General features: G+C 35.9%; 1 protein-coding gene across 1 annotated transcript; it reads right to left on the reverse strand.

The window, feature by feature from the left end:
* On the reverse strand, window positions 1-16,907 carry LOC121981346 (serine/threonine protein phosphatase 2A 55 kDa regulatory subunit B beta isoform-like). Its single transcript, XM_042533811.1, has 14 exons — window positions 16,606-16,907; window positions 12,151-12,254; window positions 11,970-12,065; window positions 11,777-11,896; window positions 9,382-9,582; window positions 8,930-9,021; window positions 8,279-8,397; window positions 4,031-4,154; window positions 3,778-3,901; window positions 1,919-1,987; window positions 1,726-1,817; window positions 1,522-1,599; window positions 644-711; window positions 1-547 (listed from the first exon to the last, which is right to left on the reverse strand). Exons 1-14 carry the CDS (start codon window positions 16,733-16,735, stop codon window positions 411-413), a joined length of 1,554 nt encoding a protein of 517 aa, XP_042389745.1. The 5' UTR covers window positions 16,736-16,907; the 3' UTR covers window positions 1-410.
* Window positions 16,908-17,231: the final 324 nt, after the last annotated feature.

The raw sequence follows: 17,231 nt of genomic DNA on the forward strand, positions 1-17,231 counted from the left end.
TAATAGGAACTATTGCAAGATTATGAGCTATGCCTTTTACAGACAAACTGTAGAATTAAGTGAAGAACAGTCCCTCCAGAGACACTATCCACACCCATCAAACTGCCCCCTAGATTAGTTGTAAGAGAGCTAAAGTTAACTGGGATCCTGATGCTCAACAAAGTAAAACAGATGTGCGATCTCTCCCCGAAATAAAAGAATATGAATACAGATTCCCCATATTCAGAGGCTGACAAAGTAAACAACAATTTAGTTGTCTTGTGGGTTTCATAGTCTCTTGGGGGCTCCGAAGTCGATATCATGTGAGATTAATCCACTGTCCCTTGTTGGTTGCAGCTGAAAGACCACGTAGCCTTCACAAATAGCAACCCAAATTAAAGGTGCTGCCTTAAGGTACTTCAAGAAAATCTTCATGCGTAGTACATGTACAAGCTGTTTGCAGCAGCACAAGCTATCAAGTTTTCAGTTGGATGCCAGGCTAGATGAAGTAATTTGATTGTGGAGTCAAATGAGTTTCCATTGGCATCGACATTTGGATTTTCTGCTCCTATCAATCCACAATGAGATATTATAAATCAAAGGTTCTTTTTAAATGGCATTAGTTAATGCTTGGATGCCGAGCAACAATGGCTAACTAACTGACCTCGTCTCACGCCATGTGTGAAGCTGCCAAGAGATCTGGAAGTTCTTGTAGGATCTTGCACTTGTTGCCTATATATATATATATATATGCAAATGCAAAGGAAGATTAACAATCAGCAGGAAGAGAAGACCAGGATAGAAGCAAGTCTTAAGAGGTATGCATCTGTTTTGACAGTACAGTTAAGATGATAGATGACTTGATGAACCCCCTAAACACTAGCCTCTTTTTTTAAAAAAAAAAAAAAAAGGAACATAAAAAAGGCTTCTGATGCTTAGGCCAAGGCATAAGTTAGAGGGGCAGTAATGTCACAAGCCTAGTTATCTGCTTAGCAGAAATTTAGACAGAAGTTTCTTAGGTTCAGGAGCTATAATACCAACATGTCAAAGGATATTATTAGTTGAAAATTCTAACCGTAACTCGTTATGCACCTCTTATTATACGAGTTAAATTGTCTATAGCATGACGGTTTAAACATCAAGCTCAAAGAACATTTCACAGATTATGTATCATTTGTTACAAGCGTTTGACACCAAAGTTTCTAGAATTTTTTTAAACCTGATGCAGCCCTTGATATGGAACAGCTAAGAGGCTCATTAGGCTAGAGGTTCAACCAAAGTAGAAACTTGATGGACCAATTTTTCCTCTCCATCAATCAGTCTGGTCAGACTAACATTTTGACTTGTAGACATCATTTTAAGCAACCTTTCTATGGGTAAAGGGATAACTTCGTGCATGAAATACTCCCATTCTCAATTCTTTTTAGCTGAAGCATGTAATCTTTTTCTCTCGCATCTAAAAACTAGCGTTTGTATCAGAACCTTAATCTTGTAGACACTTGAAAAAGATAATAAATCTAATGAGAAGCACTGAGACCATACCTCATTGGATTTTTACTAGCTTCCAAAATTGTCGCTTCATCACTCCCAGGATCACAGCCAAATACACGAAAAAGATTACTGCAGATGAAAGCTGAAACATTATTAGCATATCCTAGTCTGGTCAATCATCAGGCATCGGAAGGATCAAATAAGAGCAACAATACCTGGCATAAAAAAAATTAATAATAAAATAAAATAAATAACCTGTATGAACCAGTTGCCACACGGAACCCGTCTCCACTAAGACAACACTCAAATTTGTCAAAAATTGAGTCATTCTCATACAAATCACATAACTGCATATCAATAAAAGTATTTGAAGAAAAATTTCATCCGCAAGTATTACAATGTACATGATGCAATTTAACTTCTAATTTACTTAAAAGAGACAATTCACCTTAGGCCTCAAGTACTCATGAACCTGAAAGGTTGCAACTGGAGCTGAATCCATATTTATATCCCAAAGCTGTAAAAAGCAAATTCGAGGAAAGAGTAAAAGGTTTGGGAAAAAACAAATATTTTATTTCCAACTATGGCATTTCAGTTAAAAGAAACATTAGCGATGGATAATTCACAATCTGTGACAATCTAATAGGTGGAATACTGAACAGATGACAAACAACTAAGTCAAGAAAAATGACAGAAAATGCACAAATCTCTGGACATATTACCATTGCTAGAAATATCCGACACTACCACAATAAAATAAGTTGCCTTACTATCTTTAACATTTTTTCCTATCTTCTACTTATCATACTAGGGAGAAGGAACTGACACGATAGTTACCTTTTTCAGTTGAGGAATTTCCAAATTCCATGAAAGGTCGTATATTTGGCAATGTATAAATTCTTTTTTACTTAGGAAAAATCAAATCTACATTACCAAATAATACAAAGCACAAATAACAATCATTCAATTGAAAGAAAATGCATGTGAAAGTTGACTAAAAAAGATTACCATACTGAAGATAAGGAACAATAAAACTACATTTTAGTTCACAAAGTCAGAAGATTGGCATTTTATTGAGCACAAGAAAGCAAGCAAATAAATATCTTCAGACACCCAACTATAGTACAAGAAAAAAATCCAAGAGATTAAGGAACCTGTAGCTCTAGGATTCCAGAGCATGAGTGTCAGCAAACTTGGAAAAAAAAACTATAGGCACATTGATGACTAAGTTAATTCATGCTTGATCTGATCATTCTGAAATTGGAATGTTAAGCTTACGCTAATACAGATCAATTTATATGAATCCACATGATGCCTTCTGCATGCTCCTCAAATGAATCATAGATCCATAACAACCTTATCAAATAGCAACCCCATCATAAATTTGTTATTTCCATTCCTTTTTGGCATTATACTGTTTGATTTATAACAATTCTTGAAATGCATTATATTGAAGACAATATGAAACTTTAATTCATATTGGTATATATTTAGAGAATGGCCATTAGCCAAACTAGAAGATGGATGATGAAAATACAAGATTTTGAATATCTCATATGAACATGATTTTGTATATTCTTGAATCTCTAACAAAGTTCATTCTAGGACAAAGTAGCCACATAGAAGTGTTATCGTAAAGGACTAGGTAATCATCCAGATGCGCTGCCATATCAGCAGATAAATATTACCCAAACAATAAGGTAAAAGAATTATAGAGTTGACCCAAATAACTGCAGATCTGATTGTTTGACTGTAAAAAAACTCAATCTATGTTTATCTTAATATCTTGACTTCACAGGAAGGAGAGTTTCTCTTCATCTTTTAGAAAGATTTGTAGGCATGAACTCTGCTCTAGTGTTGTGTCAAATTAGTTAGGATGGCATCTTAAATGGCCACTTGCCTCATATAATATATAGAAAATGTGTTTAATTTATACTTTATATTATTAGTAAACACCTTATAACTCATGATTGCCATTGTTTATGTTTCTAAAAACTATCACATTGCACCAGAAGGTATAGATCAGTGCTGCTGGTATGAGCACTGCATTGATAAAGAAATTGTTCTGATGTCTTCCAGTAAAAATAGCCTCATGCTAACACGTTTAACATCAGCTACAGAAAAATATCTAATATGAAGATTATGTACTTCGTTTCCAAACAGATGCCCCTCTCATGTATGATTTATCAGTGTATTATGCTAATACAACAACTGGACTACCCTAAGGTGACGAAATACATTTCTTGCAGTAGCAAATTTCCAGTAAAAAAATGAAAAGTGAAGAAACAAGAATCAGCAGAGATCAACCTTGAGAGTCATATAATCCCGACTTAAGATGTGTCTTCCATCCTTAGCAAATTTGACATCTGAAATTGAGGCAATGATCTCAGTGAAAAAAGACCTTGAAGCTGGTGCTTCATGATTCTCAAACCTGTGGAGGAGAATGTCTCATCAACTATAACTAAAATGAATGGAACTTGAGAATATATCTAGACTCGTGCTATATCTTAGCTTCCTTAAAGGCACATTAAACTTGAAAGAAGAGGTCACATTGGCTTACAACTTAGAATGATTATCACATAGTGCTGATTGGCGCAAGTCTATAAGACGAATTGAACCCTTTGAGCTACTATATACCAGCATATTACACTGGATTGGATGAAATTCAGCAGAAGTTATAACCTCTGAAATATATGAAGGTAGCCATTTAGCATTGCAAACACAATGGGGGCATTTAACAAATAGAAATGGTACACAGAATAATGCAAGAAATGCTATCAGAACCTATAAATGTGAGAGCTGTCCAAAGACCATAAGTTCATTAAAGCATCACCACAACAAAAACCAGAAACTAGATCGACAAAGGTTGATAATATTGGAAAATTGGTGTAGAGTTATTTGACAAATTTTTAAACTACAATGACAATCAACCTGAATACATCAAAAATTCAGTAACTAAAGAATTTTCAGAACTTTATATAACCATCTTTATACTATTCAAGACATGCAAACATCTATCAGACACATTTTCAAAAGTGAATCTTCTATGCAAGTAAGGATTATTAAAATCTCAGTAGGGAAAAGCTACTCTCGTTCAATCTGATGACCAGATAGATGAAGTGAAATTGGGTTAACTTCCAGCTGAAGTCCAACAATGATGCATAAAATGTCCATAGAGGTGAATTTCAAATCTTCAAATATGATGTCCAAATGTGATAAGAGGACTAGTTTATGTTAAACAATCTTTTGCTGGGATACAGCTTCAACAGCTCAGCTGATCAACTACCAATTCAACCAACCATAGCCTCAACATACGCTTAGCAATTCCAGATGACCCTATAACAAATTGATGTCACAGATGTTTGCTAATCCAATTACATAGACAAAATGCTTAATAAAAGTTTGAAGCCCTTATTAGTGATCCCATGCTGACATCATCATCATTGTCATCCTCATTGCTATCATCCTCGTTCACCCATGTTAGCCCAACTATTTGTGAAGCCTCAATGATGGCAATGCTAAAAAGAGGAAGAGGAAGAAACTTTTCCCTTAAATCCTACATTGCTGAGTGAGGCACTATTGGGCATGCTCACATATCAAAGGGATCTTCACTTCCGTCCACATTTTGGATTGAATTGAGCTTCCTTTTAGGCTTTCACAAGGTATCAAAATGCCAGCTCCCCACCTCTAGTCCTACACCCTAAAAATGTTAGTACTAAAAGAGCATACTTAAAAGAGGAAGAGCAAGGAGCTCCTTTACTCACATGCTAAGTGAGTCCCTCTTGGGCATGCTCCAGTATCAAAAGGACTTTCACTAACTGCCTTGGTATATTGGGTTGAATTGAGGTTCTGAGCGCGATGCAGATCACAATCATATAAATACAAAGTTAATAACAAAAATGCATACCATGAAAGGTATTTTCTGATAGGTGTTCTGTCAGGAATGTATATATATATAAATGAGTGAGTTCTCTCTTTTAATCAATAAAAAGCTTTACTTACTTTAACTTGGTCTTCAGGGTGACTTTTCCCTCAACTTTGTATTAGAATTAGGACTTTAATCTTCCACCCCCAAAAGTAAGAAGTAGGTTTGATGAAGCAGCATAACCTCCCCTCACCTTCACATCTTCCCCTTCTTTCCTTGACTTTCATTTTTCATGCTTATTTTTCCTCCCTCTCATTTGACTCTGTAACTCCACCATTGCACAAGATGTGTGCTACTTACCATCTCTAACAGCTGCAAAAGTTTCCATGTTAATTGTTATGATGATATCCTCCTCCTGCGATGTATGTAGCAATATTATCAAATATCTCTTAATAAAGTCTATTCATTTAGTGTGATTCTTTCGGATTGCCCGCAACTAATAGATAATGCGGCCTTCTCATTGATAAAAACTCATTTCCCTTAAATATGAAAACCTCTGTATCCCAATATCACCTAATATCTCTGAAAAAAGTTTATTCATTTAGTGTAATTCTTTCGCACAGCCGACACCTAAAAGATAGTGGCCTTCTCATTGATAAAGACTCATCTCCTTTAAAGATGAAAAATTTGCATCCCCTCCATTATGTCGCTGCTTCTTCAGCCTAATCAACTTGCTCATTGTCGACAGTTTGTCCAACTCACTATCAAAGCCACCATTTAGATGAGAAAGATACATTATGATGCCAACCTGCAACTACCCATCAAGGTTCTTCTCAGTCAAGTGTGCACTAATCCACACCTGCATGCTCCTTTTTGTTGTCTTGGTTCCATACAATTTCCTTGTGGTTACCAGGGAAACATGGGTAGGCATGAATTTGAAGTTGAAAAATGAGATCCAGTGGGATGGCTAAAGTCTTCCTAGCTTCTGTGTAAGGAAAAAAAAAAGGTGCTGAAGATAAATAAAAGGGTGACTGACACATTAAAAGGCATCTATGAGACTTATGATGAGCAAAAGCATCTTAGACAGAGGTGGAGAAGGTGATCAAGAACATCCCTACAGCTGTCTCGAGGTACAATTACAAGGAATACCCGCAGGGAAAGGTGAAAAAGCATCCTGAAGTCAACTTTTCCATTAGAATTTCGTAAGGAACAAAACCGAAAGATCTTTTCAATATGGGCTCTACTAAGTAGAGTACATATCCCCAGAGCATCTCCATGCATCTAGATCCTAAATGTCTCTATACGGGACCTCAAATGCAATGATGTCTCAAATCTCAATGACTCTGTCGGAAGTGGCACATAAATGATTTGCTCGATTACCACTCAGAGAGAGTGCCAATTTTAATGCATTTGTTAAAGTTTTGATGCATATTTTGTGGGTAGTAATTGAAGTATTCAAAGTGCAGATAGCCGGAATTCAAGCAAAATTGAGACATAACACTCAAAGTTTATGAAGATATCCATTGAAGGGCGAGATAACTGAATGACTCTTATAGTAAATGGTTTGCTAACATCTTTCAAATATGCACTGAAATCATCCAAGTTTCTACACAGTATATGAGAATCACCCTCATGACTATGCTGAGATCTTGGAGAGATAAAATGATTGTGCAACTGTGGATGATGCGTGAAGATTAGAGAATTGAACCGAAGAAGGGTTAAAGAGAAAAGGAGAATTCGAGCAGAAGAGGAAAGAACCCAAGCGAGTTTAATTGGCAGTTCCAGTCATGAGGACAGAAGCTTGGAATAGGATGGCATTGAATCTCACATAATACAAGGTGTTTATGAAACTCAAGGAACAAATTTGTCACCTGAACCTCAGATCATCCAGTCTGGGAAGCACAAAAGAGCTAACACTAAGAATATTATGTATCAAAATAGGTTGGCCACTAAACCTCTTCAAGGATTAATGTTCACCTCTCTTGAATAGATATCAAAACATTGTGCAATCTACTCTGTGATATCATCTCCTAATCACTAAATGAAATATCAGACAGTCCCTATCAAATAGATGTTAACACATTATGTAATCCCCATTCAGATACGGTCTCCAAGTTTATTGATAAAATGTTAGACTTTACTCAAATCTGTCTAGATATTAATTCTTGATCACAGAGGAAGATACTAGATCCTAATCTATCTTTTTCTCTCAATCGCCACTGATAATTTGTCACTTGATCTTTCAAACTTCAGTATCCCATGATATCTTCAATATTCATGAGAGTAAAGTGAAAAAAATAATATCAACTCTTTTGAAGATGAACATCTAGTTCATAGATTTGTATCTTTGACGTTTCTCAACCTCTGCACTAATATTATTTCTTCATCATCTTCATAGTGTCTTATAAGATTTATTTTTCTATTTATGGGAATCTTTTTCTACGTGACAAGCTGAATGGTCAACAACACCAGATATCTATAATCCATCCTGACAAAGAGTGTTTATATATATATCTCGGACAGGGCTAAGCAATCACTAATAATAACTAAAAACATTAATCAATTCCCCAATAAATAATGTATTGTGGATTTGTGGTCACTAAATCCTCTTTCATTACTTAAAGCGTTGCAAACTTCATGCCATAAGTGGTTCCAAGGGGTCAGAATTGTTTTGATTTACAATCCTACAGACTTAATTTTCCTTAGCAAGATCTTTCTAAATGACAAACTACAGAATCAGGATACCTATATTTGGATAATACAACGCCAACTTTACAGGATAAGCAATGTTGAGGATGCTAAACTGATAATAGAGTTCTCTAAGAGGAACATAGTTCAGTTTGTCACCTAGGTAAGCAAACCTGTATTTCAACATGTTAAAGCATGGGGAACTTTGAAGCTCCAACTATACTGTAAAAACAACTACATAAATAGAGAAAATACCAGTCAAGTCCTCCATATTTGTGGGTTTCACATCAACAATATTAAAGCTCTGGCTGCTAATTTCCAAATTCCATAGATTGATTCGAAGATCATCTGCTGATATAAATGTCTCACCATCACTGTGGAGCAAAATAGCCAATAAGTTCAGAAAAAGAAATAATATCTAAACTAACATAGGCAATAGATAATAATAATAATGCTAATATGACCAAGAGGCTCAAACATCAGGGTATGCATGTGGTATCATTGTAAATGGCAGAACACTAGGATCACAGGAAGAGAACAATGACGAGGTCAAATCTTTGGTCCAAGCTTTGGGATGGGCGATGTGGATTTTATCCTACCCTTGAGTCTAGAGTTAAGTTGTAAGTTTAACATGATTGGTCTCTTTTGTTTATTTATGTTTTTTTGTTACCCAATTACTACTTACACTTCTTTGATCCAATTCATTCAATTTATCTAACTATAAATTCTATAAGTGGAGCTTATGCCAGTATATCAATCTTGATAAGACAAATGAAATGAAATATATAAAATACTAAAGACAAATTAGATTGTAAAATATATTGAAATTGCAACAGAAATTGCAATATAAAGCAAAAAGGAAATAGCTTAAGCAACTGGCACACTAAGAACAGTATATAAATAAACCTGTTATTTGAAATGGAGTTTATGTGGTAATCATGAGCATGAGCATATACCCTTCTACATCTCGCAACAAGGCTCTTCTCTTGGCTAGTTACCTATACATAAGAAATAAGCATTCGTAGAGAATAAGCCATCTCCATCAAATACAGCAGCTCATTCAAATTCCATGACTTCAAAATTATACTGATGAAAAAAGATCCTGTTGAAACAGGTCATGATAAATAAAACAACTGGAAAGAAATCAAAGTGCAAAATGTACGCACATATGTACCTACATGCAGGCCCACATGCATACATACAGTTATGTACATACATATATACATATGTAACGTCTATGGCTATATACATATATGTACATAAGACTGAGTACAGAAAGATATTTATTGAGGGCATGTCTATTATATTATGATTTTGATCCATGTGAAAAGATATAATCAATGTCTGAGTGCAACTACCACTGGCAAGCGTAGTGATGGAAATCCTCCCGGTGGGAAAGACAAATCAGTGTTCAGATAGTTGAAAGTGCTTCTGGAACATCCATTAGGAAATCTCGGTCTAACATTACTTGTGGTTGAGGTATCAGAGCAACCATTTCCCACAACCATGGTAGCATCCAAATTCATCTCAGAAACTTGTTTGACCTTCTTTTCTTGTACCTGTTGGAATTGAACTCAAGAAATGACATAATGTAGCAGCCAGAGGTGAAGGTTCTGAATTGGTAATAATTGAAATAAAAAGCACCCATGACATAATTAAGAATTTTGAAGAGTGGGAATGAGAAATTAAGGTAACGTCACTAGCAAGAGATTATCAGTAAGCATTTGAATGATTTGTTTTATCTATCTGCTATGCGAGTAACCCTACAAGCTATATAGAAGGACAAAAATTCTGATCAAAATAATAGCAAAATGTTTAACATTGCAAAAAAATCAAAGTTATGACACATGAAAACTTATCATATGTATGTAACAAAAGTCTCACACAGATTCCTAATGATCAACAGGCATAATAAAATTGCACCAACAGTTCACAAAAATATCATTATTGATTAAATTATGGTAGAAGACTAGGCAAATATCATTACTAAGGGTCGTGTAAGTACCATAATATAAATTGAATCATAATTTCTTTGTGAACTCATAAAAGTTTGGAAAGCTTGGTCATCTATTCCAGAATAAAATAAAGTGTGCCATGTATGACTACACAATATACCAACAGGTTAAGTAAACTTACTAAGTTGCTCTTCATAAGTTACAAAAGTTCTATAGCATGGAATCGTTTTCCACTCAGAACTAATGGTCAGTGACAGTGTGATATGTGCAATGAAGGAACACAAAAAATTAATTAATCAATATCAATAATGTGGAAAATATTCCAATGTGGCGATAATTTTATGATCCATGGTTCACAAAAGAGAAACTTGTTGATGATTCAAGAATTTAGAATGCAGTCGACTATGGGGAGACCATTTAGATGGTACATGAGGAACATCCAACAGGTGTAAAAATATGCATATAGAGGAGCATCAATGGAAATTTTCTCACCTATCAAAATATTGAATAACTCACTTGGAACGGGTAAAAGCGGTGTTCTAAAAATCAACCTAGGTGGCCGCCTAGGTGCTAGGCGCCCATCAGCCGCACCAAAACATGCTAGTCTGCCCGCCTAGGCGACCTTAGCACCTAAGCGGGATTAGGCGGCCCTATGCATCGACTAATCGGTTGAATTGTCTAGACGCCGCAGAAATAGTGCAGGGTTTTCATGATTTTTTTTATTTTGGGTTTTTAAATTTAAAGCTCAATTTAAAAAAAAAAACTAAAATGTAACCCTTTTGTGTTGGGCTTACGTTTTATAAGCCCTAAACTTTGGTCCAATAAGAAAATCGATTTGTTGACTTACCCTAGTAGCTAGCACCAAACTTCATCTTCATCGTATTGAGTAACCAGAATTGGAGAAATCAGAGCAAATGAAGAAGTCCACATTTTGGAGAAATCAGAGAGTTAAAAGGCTAGAGAAATTGATTTGAAGAAAAATTTGTTGTCTGATCTTTCCTAGACTGAGCGACTAGGAAGCGATTGAATTGAAGGTTGGCTAAAGCCTCATTCTTTGGAAACATCATTTCATTAAGCACTCGCAATATTCAGTGAAGTTGAAAGATAATTTGTTTTAATTTTGATACTTGCAAATTAAAAAATAATTTGTTTTAATTTTATTTTCCCTTCTCTCGATTTCTACATGAGTTTGCCATTTCTGTTTTTTTTTCTTAATGAAAAGAAAATATGTTTCTACGTAAGCATCTTATTCTATTATTTTTTTTGGCAGATAATATTGGAGCTTGAGACAAAAACACATTACAAAGTGACTTATAAATTCAATTAATATCGGAGCTTGAGACAAAAACACATTTCAAAGTGATTTATGAATTCAATTGAAGTTTGAGCAGTGATCTTTTACTTGTTAAATATCAAAGGTTCAATAAAATTGTGAGAAAAATGATAGATAAGATGAATCAGATGATTAAATCACATAGCTTCCAAAGTTATGATTTTATTCTTAAATCTCATTTTGGGTTATTACAATTAACTGATGAAGTGTGATTAATTATGTAATTTATGCTGATACCGTGGAATCCACCTAGCGGTGCCTAGTTTCCGCATAGGTGGCTCAAGCACCCGACTAGCACCTAGCAAATATTAGAACCTTGGGTAAAAGACAACTAAATTCAATGGCATGATAAATTCTCTCTATATAGCTAGCTTCTATTCAGCATGTATTTAAGATAGTAAGCAAAAAGTAAATTTAAGATAAAAAAATCACTTTTCCAAGGAAAAAAAGAGGCACAAATTTTACCTTCCAGTATTTGATTGTTTTGTCATTAGTTGAGAGAAGGAATAGAGCACCATTAGCTGTTTGACACCATCTGACTTTATTGATCTTCTCCTCTATTTCCAAGCTTTTAAGATAGTCAAACTGAAACATGCAATTCAAGAAGTTAGCACCAGATAGCTATTAATTTTGGTTGATGATTGAGATCAGAGGGTACCTCTGGTTCATGGCTCTGAAATTCAGTTTTGTAGCGAAACTCAGCATGCCTGCTAAATGGATAATCTTCCCTCTCCAAATCCTTCCGAGAGCCATGCTAAAATTAAATAATCACATCACATGAATATCATAGTGAAAAGTATTTTAGCCACAAAGAAAAAAAGCAGTGGCAAGCAACATACGTTTTTAGCATCTGTTCTCTCAAATAAAACAACACGACCTCCTCTATCTCCAGTTGCAAGATGATCTCCAGATTTATCAAATTCTATTGCTGAGATGATATCCACTTCAAGAAAAAAAAGTTCATATCAACTGGCAATTTTGTCAACTGGCATAGAAAAGACCTTGTTAACCAAAAAGATACATCTGCATCTAGATAATTAGAAGACAATTTTGGTATGGACAGCCAAATCAAATACTACACAAAATAGACCCCAAAAAAATGTGGTTCAACATGACCAACAAACTATTAATATGAGTTTTTAACTGAATCTAAGTCCCCAAAACTCCTAATGTTCCTCGTAAGACGTATACAGTATACTTGTCATGAACCTTAATTTAGTTGACATAGAAGATGATCTTCAAGGTCTAATTACAAACCAAAATGAGTACTGAATCTATGCTTAACTGTAGAGGAACTAATCTAACCAATCAATGAAGAACAAAAAGGTCAACACAGAAGTTGGAAAATAGATCATGTAAGAAACAAACACTATTCATTATTTTTGCAACAGCAACAAGCTTAACCTCATTATCTACTATGACTACAAAGATTCTTTAACCTGTATATTCAATTATGTTGTAATTAGTAACTAAGGTTTCATTGTCATCCACAATGCTACTAGAACAACACTTTGGAGATTTGTTCTTTGATGTTAAAGAAACCAAGGTGTGATGAACAATGAAAATATCTTAAAATTAGAAATAGAAGGGCAAAAAAATATCTGATGCTTTACAAGGGCTAAATGCCAAAGTATGCCTATTGATCTATATGAATTGGAAAGGGAGAAGGTCATGATTAAGAACTCGAATTAACCATCATGGTATGTATAAAAATCAATCTTGAGCTTTTAAATTAACATAATGGGCCAAATTTATGAAGTAAAAATGTCGCTATTAACTAAAGGAGTATCACATGAATGATTAAAAGAACTTGTTTATGTTTCATGCTTCGTGACAAACTCGATTGTTGTACTAATAGAGTAGGAAAACATGGAGAAAATCACATGAACGGAAAAGCTACAAAAGGAACTGATATAATGTGAGGCGGCTTATACCTAGATGGGGTAAGAGAAGAAAAGCTAAAAGCGAGTGTTGCTTAGGTTGATTAGCATGGAAGAAACGAGAATTAGATCGAATAAAATGTAATCAATTAGACCCATAATCAAACCTATAAAAGAATGGGTGAGGCTGAAATGATATATCATCAAAGAATATACAATTTGTTCTCTATTTCTTCTCAAACTCTCTTCTTCTATATCTCTCCCTAGCTCATCTCCTCGTTGTAGCACTACCGACAACCACCACATACACTTCTTCCTCCAAGTAGCTCTAGTGTTGCTATTCCATGAAATTGCATTGCAAGTCCTTCTAGCCGCTCTGATGGCAGCCATGCTATGTGCTTCCCTCCTATACACTCCTGTCAATTGGCTTATGTGGCGAGCACCCGTGAGCCATATCAAGGCAGAACCCGTGAAGGAATCACCTTACAACCTAGTCTAGTTCATGGCACCACACCTCCCCCTCCCAATTGACTAATAGATATCTCTCAAGATATCAGAGTATCACCATAGGGGAAAAAACAAGGTGGCTACCAAAGGATAACAATACTCCTCACATCACTAACAAACTAATGCCAAAACTTTATTATTTTACATTGTGCCCTAAACCAACATGCATAACACATTAGTATCAAAGTCAACTACAGGCGGCCATTTGCAACAATAGATATTGGATCTTTCAAAGCAAATGGGAGAAGTAATATAGACAAAAGTCATGTCAAACAATCCTATGTTTGCACTAAAAGAGACAAGATGAATATCCACACTAACTAAGGAGGTAGAAACCATGTGAACCACGTCACTCATTTTTAAGCTACCCTATATGATGCAAGACCAAATGGAGGTAGTCCATATCGAGCTCCAAAATTCAACTTCATAAGGTATGATGAGATCAATGACCTACTCACATGGTTATTATGGTGTGAACTGTGAACATTACTTTAACCATCAAAGAATCAATGAATAAGAAAAGGTTGAGATCAAGTCAAACCACAAAAAGGAGGCTCTCAAATATATTTCCTAAAAAATGAGAGGGGCATGGGAAGACTTCAAGGAGCGTTACATACTTTTTACAACCCCAAAAAAATGGGGGGAATTGGCAAAACTCCATTGAACATGTTTATTTAATGAGTGACTAGTGAGTTCAAGAGACTTCTAGCCTGTGCAGAAAGTTTTACATTGCCGAAGAGGTAGATTACTTCATCATTAAACCACTTCGACACTTGCCAATAGAAGTAAAGATGCATTTCCTTAGAGATCTCTCAAGTGCAATATAATTAGGATGTGAGCAAAAGAAGAAGGGCCCTCATACATAACAATCACAACAATAGTCATGCAAGACCCTCAACCAGAAGTGCATACACAACTTCTTCAACAAGAGCCTAGTGACTAAGCTAAAGGTAAAACAAGAAGTGGTTTTGCTAAAGGAGAATGGCTCCAAGGCTCCAGACAGACATGCTCAAACTTCCCCCCTGTTGCTAGGCAATGAAGCTTTCATGACAAAATTCTTTATTATTCCAGTAATGAAATTTATTGCTATACTAGAAAACTAAATGGTTGTGTATGTTGGATTCCATCCTTTGAGATTTCCACACCATGAGCATGGAATTCATCAAAAATAAACCAATTAAGTTGTGGATGACTGATGGTGAATGACAACAACCACAGTTTTCACCTTTAGAAGAAAAATAGGGCTCAGCTCACCAAATGATAGCTTCGTTGGAAGAGTTGGATACCTACTCTGAGAGCCAGCAAGACTATTTCCAACAAAAGAATCATAGTAACACAAAGCTAAATAGAGGCACAAGTACTCAGATTTAGTGCTCGATGGTAACCACAGTTTCAGTGGGGCGGTAAATGATACAATGTGAGGAGGCTTAACCCTCGGTCTAGCAAAATAAGAAGCATTCAAAGCGAAGCGCAAATAGGTTGGTGAGCAAGGAAGAAACTAAAAACTATTAGATTGACCTATAAAAGAAGGGCCTATGCTTAAACAATGAATAATCAAAGAAGGGCCTATGCTTAAACAATGCTTAAACTCTCTCTCTCTCTCTCTCTCTCTCTCTACATCATCATCATCATCATTCTGCCAATAGCAGGTATGTTCACTATCTTCCTCCTAGTTGCTCCAATGGTGTTGTTTGATGCAAAACGATACAATGTGAGGAGGCTTAACCCTCAGTCTGCCAGAATAAGCATTCATAGCAAATCGCATAATAAGCATTCATAGCAAATCGCAGAATAAGTCGATGAATAAGGAAGAAGCTATAAACAATTATATTTCATATCATATAACCTATTAGATTTAGTTGCAATCAGTCGTATAGAAGAAGAGCCAAAGCTTTAACAATGCATCATCAAGCATACAATCTATCCATTATTTCTTCTCTCTATATCTATATATCAACAAAGAATATACAATGTATCTAGTTATCTATGTTCCGAAACAATTGCAGCACAGAGTTAGTACTTGATGACAACCACAGTCACAGGGCCACTAAGAAACGATGCAATGCAAGGAGGCACAATGTATCATCAAAGAATATACAATCTCTCCATTGTTTCCCCTCTCTCCCTCTCTCTAAGAATAAAGACCTATCAATCTACTTGTTGTCCCTCATTACCATGCTCACAATAGCAAATATGTTGCACATCTCCGTCCAAGCTGCTCCACTGGTGTTGTTCAACACAGCTGCAACACACCTGTCTCCCAGTTTCTAAGCCATCATTACCACTGAAAGACTTAACGTTAATAGCATTAGAGAACCCACTCCAAGAAAAACTAGTGAAAGAATCCCCCTCCCAAGCAGGACCCGTGGAATCCTCTTCTGACCAAGACCAAATAGCCCGGCTCAACATGCTAAACACACAAAACATCCGTCTTGTGGAATGTCACCAACACTCAACCGACAACATACTGGAGCCAAACTTTCTCATCGCCTTTGAGGGTGGTTCTGTACCCAAGCACGCAACAGAAACTCATACAGCATCGAACCCGGAGGAACCATAAGTGTGCTTGTAGAGGAGCTAATGAAATGATTAGCGAGTAACCAGGACGTTGTGAAACAAATAAGCACTATATTTCCTTGGATAATCACTATTAAACCAAGGAAATCATCTGTTTGTGGTTCCAAACGTCCAAATTCGACATTTCTATTGTGAACACGTAACAATACGTTAGCTAACAGAAATTTACTGCATTTATTAGATGAATCAGAAGTTAACATGAGACACAAATCTAACCATAAAAAAAAAACGCGCAATCTTCAATTTGTATGGAAACCCGAAACCTCGGCCCAGAAAACCGAGCACAGAGAGGCAAAGGACCAAATCAAAGTGGCATAGCAAAGATCGCACCTTCCTGAACATCCTCCCCGACCATGCGCTCCCCGAAGACCTGCGAGAACTTCCAATCGAGGGGCGGCGGAATGGAAGACGACGCCACCTCCTGCCCGCCATCATCGGCACCGTCCCCGTTCATCTCCATACAAGACTTCCAAGGAGATCGGGATCGGGTTCCAGCGGCATCAATGATTCCGCGCCGGGATCAGCGGTCGGTGCAGCTCGATTCGGACACGAGGGTTTTCGGCAAATGGGTCGGTGGCGATGGAGACCAAGGCGACACGACGAGGGGGCAAAGGAAAATCGGCTTTCAAATAAGCAACGAAAAGAAAATAATAACTTGCTTTTGTTTTTTTTTTTAGCTTATTTGGCGTTAAGAATTTTTCCCACTCACATGAAAAAAAATAGCAAGTATTGAACTATTGATTTTATTTGGGTGATGTATACGATTTTGTTTTTGTGTCTGTTGGAAACCAAATAAATGAAAAAAAATTTAAGTTTTTTTTTATTTTATTTCTTCTAATTAAGTTTGATCCATACTTGATAGTTTAGCTATTATCATAGGAACTTTTAAAAATATTTTCAATATCCTTTTATTAGTTAAAATTTAATCTCATTGTCATTTAATTGATGTTTATACC

This window comes from Zingiber officinale, chromosome 5A (assembly GCF_018446385.1).
Source record: "Zingiber officinale cultivar Zhangliang chromosome 5A, Zo_v1.1, whole genome shotgun sequence".
NCBI lineage: Eukaryota > Viridiplantae > Streptophyta > Magnoliopsida > Zingiberales > Zingiberaceae > Zingiber > Zingiber officinale.

Excerpts from the sequence above, each read along its gene's own strand:
- LOC121981346 (XM_042533811.1), bottom strand. The coding sequence starts at position 16,735 with ATGGAGATGAACGGGGACGGTGCCGATGATGGCGGGCAGGAGGTGGCG. Across the intron at positions 12,255-16,605 it reads CGGGGAGGATGTTCAGGAAG|TGGATATCATCTCAGCAATA; the intron begins GTGCGATCTTTG and ends TTTTTCTTGAAG. Across the intron at positions 11,897-11,969 it reads TTCAGAGCCATGAACCAGAG|TTTGACTATCTTAAAAGCTT; the intron begins GTACCCTCTGAT and ends TGCATGTTTCAG.